The sequence below is a fragment of the Coffea arabica genome, chromosome 5e, assembly GCF_036785885.1.
Source record: "Coffea arabica cultivar ET-39 chromosome 5e, Coffea Arabica ET-39 HiFi, whole genome shotgun sequence".
NCBI classification, from domain to species: Eukaryota; Viridiplantae; Streptophyta; class Magnoliopsida; order Gentianales; family Rubiaceae; genus Coffea; species Coffea arabica.
The window spans coordinates 41,227,342-41,245,498 of NC_092318.1; the positions used below are offsets into that span (position 1 = coordinate 41,227,342).

The window sequence follows — 18,157 nt, forward strand, 5'->3', positions numbered from 1 at the left end:
CCTTAATGTCTTCTACATCTCTCTATATATATAATTCTTAATTTCATCATCCTAAACAATGATATATTCTTAATCTCTTTTGCTCCAAATAAAATAGCTACTAATGAAAATAATCAAAGAAGACTCGCATACAAATCCAAGGAAAAATAACTCAATCTAGAGAATTCACTACTTTTTTTTATTGAAGAAAAAAGTTATAGACATTTATTGAGAGTAATTAGGTCTAGACATGACATTATGTCTGTTACACGTGACCGTGTTACTCAGAAATTAGGTCTTGATTAAGAAATATGCAATAGCACAAGGGGTAGATTGTTGTGATTCGACATCAAGGAACATAATGAAAAAAGACATTTTTAAGGGGATATTTTGGAATTAACCCTTGAAATAATTAAAGAAGTACCATAACCAATTGAAATTTGAAAAGTCTCACCATCACTATGATAATCAAATTATTGGTTTAAGTTTCCACCAATGGCAGAAATGCATTGTGTCGAGTTTTGCAAAATTTAAAAAATGCCCTTGAAACTATTACAAATTTTTATATTTTAATCATAATTACCCCAGTCAATTTTGAAAAATACCATTTTCCTTTTATATTGCCTCCTTATTTTATGAGAAATTCCCATTCCCCTTAGATTACCTCCCTAAACAACCAATATCTTTTAGAAATATCTCCTATAGTACAAATGTTTAAAAACATTAAATTACATAATTGATTACTACTTGAATAAGAAATAGCTTTTTTGTTAATATTTTTTTGGTGTAAATTGATTAAATTACATAATATTGAGCAATCACTCATTAATAACCAGTGTAAATTGTTTTCTTAAAATTCTAAGAGTGTTTTCAATGATGTGATTGGTATTGCAGAGTCTAATTATTGATTTGTTAGTAGACTCAAGTTTATAGATGCTTTAGTAAGTTTAATAAGATAGACTTTATTCTCCAAAATATTTGTCATTTATGTATAACCTTATTTTTTTCCCACCTTAGCTTAATAAAGTTGTGATGAAGATAAATCAGCCGATGGTAGAAATATATTCAAATTAGAAGTTGTCTCCTCTGGAAATATTCTTCCGTTAAATCCATGCTTTCTATCTATGGTGTTGGCAAGAATTAAAACACTAGATTTTCATTATAGAATGGGTCCTATCTATTTATAGGTACTTTATTATGGTTTTGTTACTTAAATTTCAATTTTGACCTTGAAGCTATAGATGTACTAGTGTGAATATCCATGCTATGCATGGTGCTGATATTATTGAAAGAAATTAAAAAAGAGGGTGAATTAAAAAAAGTAAAAAAGTTGCATCAATATAATTAAAATCTAAGATTTGTCTAGTAATAGTTCAAAATAAGATAAAATGTGTACATCATTCAAAAATTACATCTTTGCAGAAGATGGATCTTGAAATAATAATAGAAATTTGTATTAGAAAATGGATGATACATGGATAAAATGAATGTAATCGCATGTTTTGTTTGATTTCAAAATGAATACTTATAAACATTACACATTCAACTTGATAATCTTGTACAAAGGTGCGAACATTTTTCACACCAATCAACCTTTAATATGAAAGTAAATATTAGTGGTTCAATTGACTCTATTGAATTTTGTGAAATTCATGCTACAAAAGAATGTTCAGTGAGACCTGTCTTTCTTGGAAGTGAATTTGCTAAAGCTTTTGATGTATTTCGGTGGGATCACTACGATGTAGGTTTCGTTTTATGATCAATTGATTTTTCTTTTGCAATCTTGCAAGATTGGAATTGAAACGCCATTGAAATGCTTACGGGTAGAATTTGTCCATGGTGAGAGCATGATACATAGCTTTTTTTTTTATCACTGTATTTGGTTTGTGTGGATGACAAATGAAAATGGGTTAGTGATCATCAGATTTGTGAATGATTATGAGAGTAAAATACATTATGACAAAAAGATACGTAAAATTGTGGGAATTATAATTCAATCAAGCTCCTAAATTTTGGATATGTGATTTTTGTAATGGTGAGTTTCTTAAATTATTAGTTAGTTATTACTATCAGTCGTGCGGTAAATGTCTAGTTAGTTATTACTATCAGTCGTGCGGTAAATGTCTAGTTAGTTATTACTATCAGTCGTGCGGTAAATATCTAACGTGATTTGGAATTTACAAATGTGATTTTGTAAGGATGGTTATTATCCATTTGTTAAAATTTTGAAATTTTGATTTTATGGGTTAGTGGGTCACATAAATTGGAAAGTAGGAAGGGATAAGGAGAAGCGACAAGGATTAATGAATTAAAATAAATCTAAAATTATAGTAGAAAGGAATTCAGATTTCTGACGCTTGTGGAGGCTTCTCTTCAAAAACCTGCCCTCTAATACATATAGATATAGATTGTCAATTTAATCTTTAAATTTTATTTTTGGATATTTTACTCTAGTATGAAATTCATCCACTTTAATTCTTAAATTTCAGTTTTCAATACTTTACCCCGTGAAAGTGTGAATTCATCCTATGACATTATTATAATCAACTAAATAGTATGAAAGTGATTCTCAAAATTTAAGGACTATATAGATAGATTTCATACTTTAAGGGAAAAGTATAATGAAGTTTAAGAACTAAAGCGAGATGATCTCATAGTGTTCTTATTTAGTATCTTATATATTCAATAGGTATTTTCCAATTCTAGTTTTTTTTTTTGGGACAAATTGGAGATAAGGATGACAATAGGCCCGACTTCGTGTGCAAACATTTCACTTCAGATGTAGCCTTGTTCAAGTAGAATGCTAAAATATTATACCTCAAGGTAATTTATTCTTGTTCAAGTTTTTTTTTTTTTTTTTTTTAGGAACAAGCTAGGTTCTTCATTCTAGTTTACTTTGAGTTATAATCTTAATTATGAAATTGAAGGTGGTAAAAGATTGGTTCCGAAGCATTTGACAAAAGAAATATTGTGGCGAGTATATCCTGCAGGATTTCACCATCTAATTACAATAAGAATTACGGCTAAAACTAAGTCAATTAATCAAGCAACAATGTGGCCTTAACATTCAAGAAATTTATTTCTTCTATTTGCTGGGAGTGGCATAGTGCAATGTGTTTAACTGGTGGAGAAATAATTTCAATTTTATGAGAGATATTTCGAATGACATAGATATTTATAGAATTGTTGAAATTCAGGAGTGGGATTTTCTTTTCAACGCCCAAAGAACAAATTAAAGTACTGCCTAACCCTAAATTGCATCCATTTTGCGGAAGTAAATACACTTGAGTAACACAAAACTCATTCTTTATCAAGGACCGCTTAGATACACTTATCAATCCACATACACACACATGTGTGTGTGTGTTTGTGTGTGTGTGTGTGTATATATATATATATATATGCTAACGCAAGTTAGCTCAATTGACAACAACGAATTACTTTTTCACAAAAGGTTGTGTCTTATAAGTGTTATAATTTCGGAGGCATGTCCTGACCCGTGGGCTGGAATTGAACCCATGCAAACTTTTAATTACCAAAAAAAAAAATCAATCTATAGATATTTTAAAACTTAAAATTTTAATGGGTTTGCCCAACAAAATTTTTTTTTTTTTTTGGTAAGAGTGAAACTAATTCGGAAGAAATTTTATGCAATGGGGCAAAAAATGTAAGCGTATGCATTCGTATGGTTAATTAGATACAAGGGTGTAATTTAAGTATTTTAACAAGTGCCCCAATAGGTATATAGAAATAGTTGTAATCCATAAATTAGATTTTTTGATGTTAAGATAACTTCTTCTTTGGTTTTTTTTAGCAATAAATGGTAAATATATCGTTTTGACATGTTAACCAAGTTTTATATTAACAAAAAGGAATAGGAAGTGGGGTTTGAATAATTGGATAATATCATAAAACTCTCCCAATGTTTTTGACAGTATCCTTAGCACTCTTGAAATTATAAAAATATCACTTACCTCATTTGTTGATCTTGATCCCTATCTTTTGATGTTTACAAAACAAATGGATGATACTAATATTTCTTCAAGATATATTTTCAGTTATGAAGTTATTTGATTCCATGATCAAGTACAATTGAAAGATGACAAAGTATGCTGAAGCTGTCGGACGCTCAAGAAGTCAGGATCGGACGTCCGATAATCATTGCACAATTTCGGACGCATGCTTCGGACGTCCAATAGGATCCTTCGAAGTCGACGAATCTATCGGACGCTGAATATGTCTCTACCGGACGTCCGATAGAAACAAAATAATTTCTCAAATCTCTTTGTTTGCTGTCGGACGCACAAAAAGCTTGCATCGGACGTCCGATAGAATTGAAGAAAATTTTTCAAACTCACTGCCTGCTGTCGGACGCAAGTATCGGACGTCCGATACTCCAACGGCTAGTTGACTCTTCAGCTACTTTCTATCCGTTGGAAGCATTAATAAGACACTTTCTTGGTCCTATATAAATAGTGGATGGTCAGATACTTCAAACAACTTTTGCACACTGAAGATACAAAAGATCTAGAGTGATTTTAGTGAGAAAATACTCATCAAAGAAGATTTATAGTCTTAGTGGTGTGAGGTTCATTGTAAGCTTTTCATTTGTGAGTGAATACTTCATGAGTGTAGCTCTGTGAGGGTTATCCGAGTGATAGTAAAACTTTCTTGCTTGACCAAGTGCGGCTTGGGGCGAGGAGGAAGTGATCCTTCCTTTGTACACAAGAGTGATTGTAATTCATCAACTTGAAGTAGCTTGTTTGAATCAATCTACAAGCTCAAGAGTAGTTGGGTAGTTAATTGGTTTGCAATTCTTTCCCTTTTATTTACTTATTGTTATATTGCGATCTTCTAATTGCTTATCGATTGGTTTTTCGATTGGTTGTCTTCGATCCTTACAATTGGTATCAGAGCTTGGTCTTCTTGAGATTAAGCTCAATCGGCTTGGGAGTAAAAATGACAACCAATAATGCTATATTTTTTGAAGGACATTCTGTTATTAGACCACCTATGTTTAATGGGTCAAATTATATGAGTTGGAAAGAAAGAATGATTATCTTTTTGCAATCTATTGATATCGAATTGTGATTTATTATTAGTGAAGGTTCATATGATGCCTCTCTTATAGATGAAAATACTCATGCATCTAGACCGAAAACAAGAAGTGAACTGACTGCTGTGGATAGAGCTCATCTCACCTTAAATGCAAAAGCCATGAATGTATTATATTGTGTATTAGACTCAAATGAATCTATTAGAGTCAAGGGTTGCAAGTCAGCTAAAAAAATTTGGGACAAACTGAAAGAAATTCATGAAGGTAGTGAGAATGTTAGAGAACAAAAGAAGTCCATTCTAGTTATAAAGTATGAATCTTTCAAGATGGAACCTCATGAAAATGTTGATCAAATGTATTGTAGATTCAATGATCTTATTAAAGATTTAGAGGTGCTGGAAAAAGAATATTCTCTTGGTGAGAAAAATAGAAAAATCCTGAATGCCTTGTCCAATGATTGGGAAAATAAAGTGATTGCTATTGAGGAGGCTAGAGATTTGAATACTATGCCTATTGAATCTCTTATTAATTCTCTTACCTCTTATGAGCTGAAACTTAAGACTAAGGTGCAAGAGGAAGAGGATGCAAAAGTGCGAAAGAATATTGCTCTAAAAGCTTCGCAAGATGAAGATGATTCTGCCTCCCTAGATGAAGAAGATGTGGAAGGTGATGACAATGATATCGCTCTCATCACAAGAAGTTTCAAACGAATACTCAACAAGAGGAGATTCAGAAAAGGTGGACCTAGCAATTCATTCCCAAATCAGTTCAACAACTCGAGAAACAAAGGGAAGCTAGAGTTCAACAAAAAGCAAACTGATCAGTGCTTTGAATGCGGCCAACCTGGACATTATGCAAGTGACTGTCCAGTGATGAAGAAGAAAGAAGGAAGAAAACCAAGAATAAACAAATTTCAATTCACATGGAATGAATGCAATTCCGATGGTGAAATTGAAGAGGAAGATCAATCTGCTCAATTGGCTTTCATGGCCATTGGAGATGATGAGGTAACATCTTCAAACTCTCAATCTGATTGTGATGATGAAACTGAAGATGATCTTGAACATTTCATTATAAAATTGCATGATAGTTTGAAAGAATCTTATGCTAGAAACAAGGAGTTAAAACAGAAAATTAGTTTTTTACTTCGAGATAATGCAAATCTTTTTCAACAAAACAAAAAGTTGATTGCTGAAAATGATTACTTCAAAAAGAGTGAGAATGCTTTACATTTTGAGCTTGATAGAAAAGCAAAGCTTTGTGATTTGTTCAAAAAGGAACAAGGTGATTTGAAAAGAAGAATGGATGGTCTAAATGAATTGCTTAAACATAAGAAACAAGTCTGTTTTCAAATGAATAGGTTGAATTCTAATTCAAATGAGTTTGCTATCCATAGGAGAAGACAAGTAAGATTTATTAAACCTGTTCATGTAAACAACTCTTTGGTTATGTGTAATTTTTGTTGTCAAAAAGGTCACATGAATAGTGATTGTTATGTGAGAAAAAATATGAGAAGAGGCATGAAATGCATGTGGATACTTAAACATGATGCTAATTTTAACAAGTAGGAGGTTTTGTCTAATCATTGCAGTGATTCTTGTTCATAATATTTTTTCTTTTGATACTTTGATCTGAGTTTTCGCTGATATCTTTGAATACTACTGAATCTATATGATGTCAAAAAGAGAGATAAAAGAATAATGCTGATCTCATGATGATTTGCTGTGATTGCTGTCATTTCTCTATTTTTTCTTGGAATATTGAATTCTCTGTTATTGTTGCTGGATTATAGTAGTTGATTTTTACTCTTGTGATGACAAAAAGGGGGAGAAATGGATGCAATGTGTAAGGGGGAGTTATTCTGAGATTATGAGTTTGGCTCTTAAAAGTTTTGGTTGCAATGATTGAGGGAGAGCTTATACTTATTTTTGTTTCTTTCCATCCATTGTTTTGTTATCATAAAAAAGGGGGAGATTGTTGATCTTGATCCCTATCTTTTGATGTTTACAAAACAAATGGATGATACTAATATTTCTTCAAGATATATTTTCAATTATGAAGTTATTTGATTCCATGATCAAGTACAATTGAAAGATGACAAAGTATGCTGAAGCTGTCGGACGCTCAAGAAGTCAGGATCGGACGTCCGATAATCATTGCACAACTTCGGACGCATGTTTCGGACGTCCAATAGGATCCTTCGAAGTCGACGAATCTATCGGACGCTAAATATGTCTCTACCGGACGTCCGATAGAAACAAAATAATTTCTCAAATCTCTTTGTTTGCTGTCGGACGCACAAAAAGCTTGCATCGGACGTCCGATAGAATTGAAGAAAATTTTTCAAACTCACTGCCTGCTGTCGGACGCAAGCATCGGACGTCCGACAGTATCGGACACAAGCATCGGACGTCCGATACTCCAACGGCTAGTTGACTCTTCAGCTACTTTCTATCCGTTGGAAGCATTAATAAGACACTTTCTTGGTCCTATATAAATAGTGGATGGTCAGATACTTCAAACAACTTTTGCACACTGAAGATACAAAAGATCTAGAGTGATTTTAGTGAGAAAATACTCATCAAAGAAGATTTGTAGTCTTAGTGGTGTGAGGTTCATTGTAAACTTTTCATTTGTGAGTGAATACTTCATGAGTGTAGCTCTGTGAGAGTTATCCGAGTGATAGTAAAACTTTCTTGCTTGATCAAGTGCGGCTTGGGGCGAGGAGGAAGTGATCCTTCCTTTGTACACAAGAGTGATTGTAATTCATCAACTTGAAGTAGCTTGTTTGAATCAATCTACAAGCTCAAGAGGAGTTGGGTAGTTAATTGGTTTGCAATTCTTTCCCTTTTATTTACTTATTGTTATATTGCGATCTTCTAATTGCTTATCGATTGGTTTTTCGATTGGTTGTCTTCGATCCTTACATCATTTATTTTCCCATTTTTTATAACATGCTAATTCCAATTCAAAAGATATTATTAGAATACTCATTTTGGTAATGAGACAATGGTTTATTTCCAACATTACCCTTTTGTTGCCTTACTATTTTACAAAACTTATAAGTATATTAATGGAAAACTAGAAACAATGACAAAAGGCATAAAAATGTAGTGCTGGGACAAAATATGCATGCTTTTTTAAAGTACAAACATATACTAAAAGCTTGTTTAAGATTTTTTTAAACTACGTAAGTTTTTTTCTTTAGGATTTATCTATTTTGTACTCTAAGGTCACATAAAATCAAGAATGGACTGATGTTATTTTATTGAAATAATTTCAAAAATATCTCTTGAGATTTCTAACAATCTCACTTGCCTCCCTTATTTGAAAATTTTTTTGTACCATGTCAGTCCAAGTAGGAAAAAATTAGAATAAAAAAGCACTTTCAGGAGAGAGAATGGAATTTTGTACCACAAATGCCCTTTGCACTTCTTGGAGTAATTCATTTCAAAAAATTTTATGTTAATTAAAATTGAGAATGCAAAAAAGCAAAAGACTAGAGGTGTTATGAGGGTAAACAACCTAGAGAACCCTTAAACTATTTCAATTATTTTAAATTGGTCCCTCATCTATTTCAAATCTCAAATTGACCCATTTACAATAAAAAGCGTCAAATTTTGATCCTTCATTCCATCTCTGTCGCTAAAGCTGATGGACCTAAGGCTAAAATTGGACTGATCCAACAGTGAAAATAGATTGAAGGATTAAAAATTAACACTCTTTACTGTTGAGGAGCCAATTTGAGAGTTAAAATAGATGAGGACCAATCTCAAACAATTGAGATAGCTATAGGCTTCGTGGGTAGTTTACTCTAAAGTGAAATTGAAGACATTTCTAGAAATTACAGCAGCACTATTAAGATGACTAGAAGCTTTAAAACTAAAGTTTCATGCTAATTTAACATAATAAAAGCACTAGAAATAGAGAATTTGAAAGACAGATTTCTTATGGAGATTCAATAGCTATTTCCCGCAGCTGCTATTCAACAGCTCTTATGGAGATTCAATAACTTTTGATGCTCCCACTACTCCTTGCTTTTCTCTTTTGTCTGTTTTGGATTCGGATGTTTATCTATTAAGGGAGCTGCCATTGTACTCTTAACCCATCAATGAATAATTAAGCCTATCTTTCAAAAAAAAAAAAAAAAAGCTATTTCCCGCAGGATTTGAAACGATATAACACCCGTATCAACCATTTTGAGTCAATCTAAATTATCTAATCATTGATTACCAGAAAGGAAACCAACATAGGTTGGAATTAAAAGATCCAATTTGATACATAATAGATAATGCAATCTAGAAGTCAACACCATAACCTACATATCTTAATATTGCAATCCAAGGATGCACAAAACACCATCTTACTCTGGTGCTGCGAGATAGTGAGGATTGCAAAGTTCAATACAGTTCCCACTAACTTTCACAAAGACCATGAGTGGCAGAACATTGGAAGTAAAGCCATAGAGCTCCACTCAACAAAAGGCTACATATGCTAAAACCATAGTGCTCTATGAACCTCAATACCAACCTTTTTTCCCAATAAAAACAGAGTCAAAAACTAGTTTAATCAGAAAAAATGGAAGTGTTTGTGCAATCAATCATCATGTTGTCCTCATTTAGGGATAATTTCAGGAATCTCCCTTTGAGGTTTCTGATAATTACCCATAAATATTCTCCAATATCAAAAATTACGTTGCCCTCCCCTTGATTGACATATTTGATAACAAATTAAGTCCATGTTAGAAAAAGTAATCTTACAAGTAACGAATCGGTCATGTCAAACAATTATATTCTAAGTTTGCCCTCATTAAACCTACAAGAAAATGAGTTAAAATTTTGGGCAAGAAAATTGGCAATAAAAAAATGAAGAAAAATTGGCACCAAGTTGATCCACTTAGGACATGAAAATATCATTAAACAATCAGCATTCTGGATAGTCAAGTCCTACAAGAACCGTTGGAACTTCAACGGTACTTTGTTTGACAATATATAGCAAAAAATGCTAGTGAATGAGCAAAAAATAGAGGCCAATTTCATCAACTGAATACAAAGGCAACTAGAGAAATAATACTTCATCAAACTATCACTAGAGCTCATTTCATGCTGGCACATCATTAAGGATCAAAAACTGAAACTGTGGGTGTGGATGCAAAACAACAATTAAAATTTTCAAAACCCAAAAAAAAAAAAAAAATCCTGACAAGTTATATTTTTGTTGTTCTAAGTATGGCTATTTCAAATAGTTTGACGGCAATGAAGCTAAAGAAGTGAGTAGTTGAAAATGAGAAGATCCAACACAAGTTCAAAAATAAAAAAGCATTGGCAGCAACATAGTGTCACCTACCCAAATACTGATAATGATCAACCTCAGTTTACTAACTATATTCATTTTCATTCAGATTGTAAAGTCCATTTGAAATATGGATAAAATTGTAAGAATGTGTCACCAAAAGTTGAGCCTTGGTCGTTATATAGTGGAAGAACAAAAAGCCACGAAATTGTGGATTTAAATTCATCTACAATATTTAGTAGGAGTTTATCTACCATGCTTCAAAATCAAAGATTTCATATGTACAAAGCATTATAAAATAAATAAATTAAAACAAGTCTTAAATATAATAAAAAATAAGGTCATACACTTCAAGTTGACTGAATACCCATAATAAGCAATTCAAGGTAAAAAAAAAAAAACCATCTCCACAAGGTCATACACTTAATGGCGCCAAATTGCATATAAACAATTATACTTGGAAGACGATTCCCATATTTCTGGTATTTGAGGGATTTTGTAAGGGTATTTTAGTCACTTTATTGTTATTGAAAGTGACATCTAGTTACATCAAAGTGAAAGGGAAGTCAGTGTAATATTTAATATTGAAAGGTATTTATATGTAATCAGAAACGTCCCTTCTCATTTATAAAGAACGTCACAATTAATTTGGTAGTCAATTTAAGAGTCCTCATAGAAACTCTCTTATGACAACTCAAGTCCACGAATACCTATGTGACTTTGTCATTCCTCCAAGAATAAAGAATTAATACAATCAATTTTACTTAACCTTCATGAATTTTGACCTTTCTTTGAAATTTGAACCTAGTCAAGTATAGAGCGCATGAGAGAATTCTTGAACTCGAAAAATCAATGTCCGGATGAATATCATACATGCCATTACAAAATCTGATGTATGAACGCCAACTGAGTAGCCACTTAAAAAATAGTAAGATGAGAATAAGCATGCTACTACTCAGAACTACTACAAAACCCACTAGACACGGTTGAGGACAATCAATATTAACCAAAACCAAAGGGATCCAAATGAGCATTGCTAAAACAGATCAACATCTCAAAAATCTTTGGTGTCAGTTCCCATCCAATATTCAACAATTGCTTAATAAATTCTCAAACATCCAAGAACATGTTCAATGGGAAAATAGCAAGCGTTATCTAGTATCACAATCTGGTGAGTCAAGCCTTAAGTAGCAGGTTAGATGATATTGAACTTTATGAGAACTTCAATGAACATTCTTAACAATTCACTGTTGAACAGAGATATTTGGTCAGTTTATGCAGAAAAACCTTACTTTTGCATTCTTTTGACAAATATTATTTGCTGCACGGGAACAGATAACTAGATCAGATGTTTCAAATGGAAGGCAAAAGGAGAAAATGGATTAGTAATATTAGAAAGAAAATGGAGATATGAAGAGCAATAATGATTCTCTCCGACCAATTCTCACAAGCCTTAAAGACACTATTTTGCAGCTCTAATTCTTTATCATACAACTTATGTAACCATACACGAATATCCTGTGAACTATCATGCTTATGAATTTCATGACTGCAATACTGTCAATGCTGCAATCATGCTGGACACCGAATTCGGCAACGCATGACTTGTTTCCAGGTGCGTCGAATTGTTGATCAATCCTTTTCCAGGACTCAATAATTCAATAACCTTTGCAGCAGCAGCAATCTGTTGTTCTCTAAGGTTTTCATTATGTACGAGTTCTCTGCAATAGAAGTTTCCAGTCATCAAATCCATTTTTAGGTACTTATTTTTAGATCACATACACATCAAATTCATTCATATCCAGGATCTGTACCTCTGTATCCTAAACATGCTTTACTAACCATGTAGGATGTAAAAATAAATCAAATATTAATTAAATAGAAGCTTACCTGACTAATGATGCCAATTTTGAAGGTGTGCATCCTTGGAAAAGAGCTTCGGGTATTGTAGCTGATTTCAAAAGAATATTAGGAAGAGAGATGTAAGGTACTTTAGCTTTGGAGCGTATGACCCATTCAGTCAGGAGATGAGCACGGTAGGCAACAACACATGGTAGTCTTGCAAGCTGTAACTCCACAGCTACTGTTCCAGAAGTGCATAAAGCTACTCTGCTTGCCTGCGTAATTTTGAAAATCGACAAGGTTAGCATCCTCAATCCTGGATGCAGTGATAAATATACAGTCTGATTGGATTAACGAGGATGCAAAGTATGATATCTTTACTGTATTTTGAGGTTATTAACATTTGCAAAAGTTTTGTCAATTCCTGGCTCATATGTTTACATGAAGAAATTCCACATACAAGTTGAAAGCCCATGAGAGGGGTACAGAAAGGTGTCCAACATCAAAAATGAAGTTCATGATAGCCTCATCCAATTCTTCTCCATTTAAAAGATTTTTGATGAAATGCTCCACATATTGACTGAACATTCTACTCAAAGAAACTCGGTGGCTTTTTTGGACAAGAAAGGTGCCCTTTTCACGTCAGGAACTAAAATAAACTTAAGTTCACAATTTTATGACTATTGATTAGAACCAGGAAGCTGTTTCAAAGAGTGATATCTATGTTATGCAGAACACAAGGCTTCCAAGTCCATTGTCCTTAAGCTCTAATCTCATAAAGCCCAAGTGTGCTACCATTGGCCAAGCCCAAAAGTATCTAGACATTCAGTTTGGTTTCAAGCTAGATTAGATTAACCACTTAATTACTTGCTTACCAGTTAAGTTCATTACTTGGGAGTCTAGAAAGTCAAATAGTTCATGGTGGAGCTGTTTTGAATCAGTGGCGAACCTCATGTAATATTTGGCATGCTTATCTCATGGTGAAGTAATTACTAATCACCAAATATAACTAATACAATGTAAACACACAAAGAGAAAGACATGGAATTTGCAGTGAGGAAGGAGATATAGTGCAACATTGACCAATGAACCGACAAAACTAAGAAAGAAGTCTGAAATATTTTATTTTTGCCTGTTATAAAATCATCTAGAAAAAGGACCAGACAATGAAGAAGCAAGGATATACCCTCAATGACTAACACCTTCATGATAAGAAAAGGGGATAGAGAAGGCATACGCTAAATGATTTGTACTTCATGCTGGGAGATCCACCTGACACCATTACAACGGGCACAGGCCACTTGCAAACAGCTTTACTGATATAGTCTTTGACATATTGATTGGGTGCGATATGGACCACTGTAACCAACTCCCCAAAGGCATCTTTTAATAGCTCCATAGTGTTTGAGAAAATTGGAAGCATTCGTGTAACTTCCTGAACTCTGCTTCCAGGAAGCAAGCTAATGACGGTGGATCCTTCAAAATTTAAAACAAAAGACAAACTCAAATTGGACAGATTAGGGAAAAATAAAACAAGCTAAACATACAAAGCAAAAATGGATGACTAATCACACTAAATGCATAAGATAGGAATTACAAAAGCAGGTATAGCCAACTCTTTTTTCTTTGCAACAATCTTCTATCTTCAAGTTAATCCAAGTTTCACTCATTGTGCAACCTCAGAACATAATAACTATGAATAAAATTTCAAGAACATATAGTTTTCAACAATGAAGCAGCAAGGCAGCCAGTGATAGAATCACGAGATAATACCTGAAGCTATCCCATGTTCACTTCTAAATTCTTCTCCATTTCCTTGAATCTCTCCAGATGCTCCCTTCTCCTGGAAATAAAATCTCTAGCGCATTAGTACTATTAGACCTCTGACATTACTTCACTTTCATTTCCTACACAAACATTAGAAGATATCAAGTCCTTCAATGCTGATGAATATAGTCTCTTCCAAATAAAAAGTTGTGAATTTATTGAAAGGCCAGACCAAACACTCTGCAAAAATGGAATCACCTTCAACTCTATCATGTCTTCCAGCGTGGGGTGTCCTACAAATGTGGCAGCTATTCCGTTCAACTTACAAATTTCAGCCTCAAATGGGAGGATACATAATACATGATCTATAAACTCAGAAAGCCCTTTAATCCTTGCCTCACCCCCTTTCCAGGCCCAGAAAGATGGTGATACATAATGGAAGTGTTTAGGGCTAACGATTCCCTGCTCGATACATTTAGCTGCAAAAAATATGTTACCGTACTCCTACAATATTTTTCACTATGCAGAAGGAAAACAGGAGCTGTATCATCCTGAAAAGAAATTACACCAAAATTACCTCGCAAATACTTCAGGAAACGGAAAGAGAATCCCTTTGAGTCCACCGTTAGTACGACATGAGGCTGGAATGAAAGAGCAGCCTGAACTGTTTGTTTCAGTTGAACCTGTTATTTCGAATTATGCATGTCAAAGGACCACAACTCACACTATTATAAAATACAATAAAAAAAAATAGGAAAAACAGACTGCTCACCACGTACTCTGAAATTATTAAGGTGTGGCAACAACTCCCAAATACCCATCACTGAAATATCTTCCATAGGAAAGAGAGAATTTAAGCCTTGCTTAGACATCAAGTAGCTGAAATGACATCAAAGATGGAAAAGATCAAAAACACATAGAAAACAGACAGAGAAGATTAATAACCATACATGACCAAAAAGCAAATCATCAAGTGTTACACTACCAAGTAAATCATAACATATCAACAAGAATTAGAGAAATGGAAACTAAAATAACTAAAGCTAAAATATTTAATTAATGCAGAATAAGTACCTGCCTCTCCATCTTAAGCTATCAATTGCATTGGTAGAGTGCAGGGCATGGGCCTTAATATCAAGAAAATACTATGTCTGAAACCAGAAACTTGTGTGTATTTGTGCATTGAACTTGTAAACATAATTTCATTATCCAGTCTAGAATAAGGACTTTTCAAACAAAATTAACAGCTTACCCTCCAACACCAGCAAATCGAACAGGAAAAGGACTCAGCTTTCTAAGAGAATCCATGAAGCGTGACCCTATGATGTCACCAGAAACCTCACCAGCAACGATGAACACTCTGAGCTCCCCATCTTTGGAAGCCAAGTCTCTGACAGGGTGGCTTGAAATTGAGAATGATCTTCTCAACAGATAATTTAACTCCACATCTTTTCTAGAAAACAAATTCCAGAAAACTCCCCTTTGTAACTTGTTCATGTTTCACATTCCCTGAGCATCATAGACACAAGAATAGAAGCTGCTTTTAGCTAGCTTTTCACTACCAGAACAAACATTTACTATCTAATTATTATGGCAAATCCTTCTATTCCATATAAAGGGAAGGCCCAACTTCGTTGATTTGATCACACCTCCCGAATGGAAGTTTGGCGTCCTACAATCGGCATTCAAAACAATTAAGTCTAAGTGACGTGTAGCAGCTATTTTTAAGGAAGGTGAAATTCCAAATTTCACGTAGAGACTGTGGAGGATCAACTTTGGATACACTTTCTGATTTGTATGTTTCATGAACACATTAGATGCAGGATAAGATTACAGTTCTAAGTGGCACAAGTACATGTTAGAGCAAAGGTTCCCCTAGTCAACAGCTCAAAAATATAAAAATAACAACTGACTCAGCATCAATAGATGCTATCTGAAAAACAAAAACAAAAAGAAAACCCAAAAAAAAAAAAAAAACAGAGGGAAGGCCAACATCACAGAATGCATGAAAAAGATTATGGTAATGCCTGTAAATTCATGGTATAAAATGAAGTAAAAAATAAGAACAACTTCTTTGACCACACTAATAGTTTTATACCTGGAGGACTAGTCTGTTCTGGACTTTATCAAGAATCAACATGATAGAATAACACCAATCAAGCTCATTAAGATCTCAAAAGCACCTTTCTCATTTATACCTTGCCAAAAGAAAAAGTCTTTAAGTGATGTTGTTAATCAAAATACTAATGTCAACAAGGTGAAGTAAAAATGATATCTACCTCCTCCAATTGGACATTATGCACCCCATAATGTCATAGCAAACAAAGTTAAGTTAGTTTTTACTTTCTTCCAACCTCTTCAACAGAACTGCATGGGCATCAGATTAAAATCAAGTAGTCACACATAAACACTGGTAAATCTATATCAGCATCAAAACCAAAACTAGAGCGGCATCCAAAGCATACAGAAGCTTGAAGAATGTCTGCTCTACATGAATTTTCTATTCTTAAACATGTAAGTTAATCTGTTACCAGAACAGACACATGACAGGAGAAAATTAAATGAATAGGAGTACTATAGTTAGAAAAGCATGAAGGAACAACAACTAGGATTAACATATAGTTTTTTCACTGAATCTTCCTAAATCATCATTGTTTTCTGCTATAGTTTCAAGCCATTGGTAGCTCCAAGAACATTCTAAGAACTGAACTGTTTCTATGTAGACCATATTTATAACCAGCTATCTAACAGTTACTGATGCTAACAAGCAGCCAAATATACATTTTAATTCATTCTTGATTTAGACAAACCAGAACCAGCACTATGTAAATAAATTATTATGTGACATCCCACAAAAGAAGCTACTTTAATAACACCTACAAAATCTAAAGGCAGTAACAAAGCAAACTAAATCCCATGTTCTCTGATGAGTGCAGATATCTGCTAAAAATAAAAGAGATTTCCAGAACCTTAAATTTCTCCCTTTTGAAAATCAGACCATAAAGTTATAATACTGCAACTCCTTCCCCCCCCCCCCCCTCTCTTCCCCTCCTCTTGCTTTCTTTTTCCATGATTTCTCTTCCCCTCCTCTCTTCCATGATTTCAGCATCACCTCCGAAGCCCACTTCATAAAACACGAATCCTAGCAATTCTTACACCTAAACTCACAAATATCGACAACCAAGTAGTTGCATTATAGCAGCTCTCAGTAAACTTTAAAAGTGGACATATCAACTCAAATGTTTCACAGGATCATATCTTAAAACCAAAATAGTACCATATCGTATTTCCCTATTCAATCTAAATGAATTCAGTATTCAAGAAAGTGTTTGAAAGTGCAAATAAATCGTTTGAAAGTTCTTTTCTTTTTTACTTCTTTTTTTAAATTTATCAAAGCTATCATATATTATCTCACTCACAACCAAAATCGCAAGAATTAGCACACCAATAGTTATATCAAAAACTTAACCAATGTTATTATCTCCGAACATCTAACTTTCTTGTAAAAGTAGAAAATTATGCCATAGTTCAACATTTTTCAGCTTTGGAGTTTGAATTGTACAATCAATAACACTACAAATCACCTCAATCAAAGTATCTAAATATGCCAGCAAATATACTTCTAATGATAAAGCCTTGGAAAATTTTATTGAATGAACCAAAAATGTAAAGAAAGATAATAGTAATAACCAATTGCAGAATATGAAAAAGTGGTTCAACTAACCTGCTGGAGGGAAAGAGGGAGATTGTAAAACCGGGGCATAGGCCATAGGGTTCTCTGAGTTGAAGAAAAAAGGCGGTGCTTATCCGGATCCGGACAACAATACCATGTAAAGATCCGACCCAACAATGCTATACGGTTCTTTAAAATAAGATATCAATTGTGAAACGGTAAGAGAATTTTTTTGCACGCTCACAAAATTCCATTGTAAACTTGTTTTTTATATCTCAGAATGAACTAATAAATCTAACATGTGGTTTGGAATTTTAGAGTTCTTCCTGATGTCAAAGTTTAGAATTTGAATTGTGTACCTAATAATCGAGAATGAAATTTTAGGAGCATTTTTTGTGCGTTCACAAAATTTCATTATAAATTTGATTTTATATCTTGGAATGAACTAATAAATCTAACATGTCGTTAGGATTTTTACAATTTTTTTTATTATCAATTTCAAAGTTTGAATCGTGTGTGAAACGGGTGGGAAGTAAACAAAAAAAAAA

The 18,157-nt window shown here is 33.5% G+C and overlaps 1 protein-coding gene across 6 annotated transcripts; it reads right to left on the minus strand.

The window, feature by feature from the left end:
* Window positions 1-11,685: 11,685 nt before the first annotated feature.
* LOC113688293 (probable lipid-A-disaccharide synthase, mitochondrial) lies at window positions 11,686-17,846 on the minus strand. 6 transcript variants are annotated; one of them, XM_027206084.2, is made up of 11 exons: window positions 17,661-17,842; window positions 16,216-16,303; window positions 16,035-16,134; window positions 15,189-15,445; window positions 14,716-14,815; window positions 14,514-14,619; window positions 14,195-14,415; window positions 13,943-14,012; window positions 13,407-13,645; window positions 12,218-12,444; window positions 11,686-12,048 (listed from the first exon to the last, which is right to left on the minus strand). In XM_027206084.2, exons 4-11 carry the CDS (start codon window positions 15,431-15,433, stop codon window positions 11,871-11,873), a joined length of 1,386 nt encoding a protein of 461 aa, XP_027061885.1. In that variant the 5' UTR covers window positions 15,434-15,445; window positions 16,035-16,134; window positions 16,216-16,303; window positions 17,661-17,842; the 3' UTR covers window positions 11,686-11,870. The 6 variants fall into 6 exon arrangements, with proteins under 6 accessions (XP_027061885.1, XP_027061889.1, XP_027061888.1 ...); XM_027206088.2 differs by lacking the exon at window positions 17,661-17,842 and having other exon boundaries at window positions 14,195-14,229; window positions 16,216-17,654; XM_027206087.2 differs by lacking the exons at window positions 16,035-16,134; window positions 16,216-16,303 and having other exon boundaries at window positions 17,661-17,846.
* Between the last annotated feature and the right edge of the window lie 311 nt (window positions 17,847-18,157).

What these genes read in the sequence shown, in the direction of transcription:
- LOC113688293 (XM_027206087.2), bottom strand. Translation starts at nt 15,433, where the DNA reads ATGAACAAGTTACAAAGGGGAGTTTTCTGGAATTTGTTTTCTAGAAAA. An exon ending in AAGACATGATAGAGTTGAAG is followed by an intron (nt 14,013 to 14,194) that starts GTGATTCCATTT and finishes TTTTATTTCCAG; the next exon opens with GAGAAGGGAGCATCTGGAGA. An exon ending in AAATTGGCATCATTAGTCAG is followed by an intron (nt 12,049 to 12,217) that starts GTAAGCTTCTAT and finishes CTTCTATTGCAG; the next exon opens with AGAACTCGTACATAATGAAA.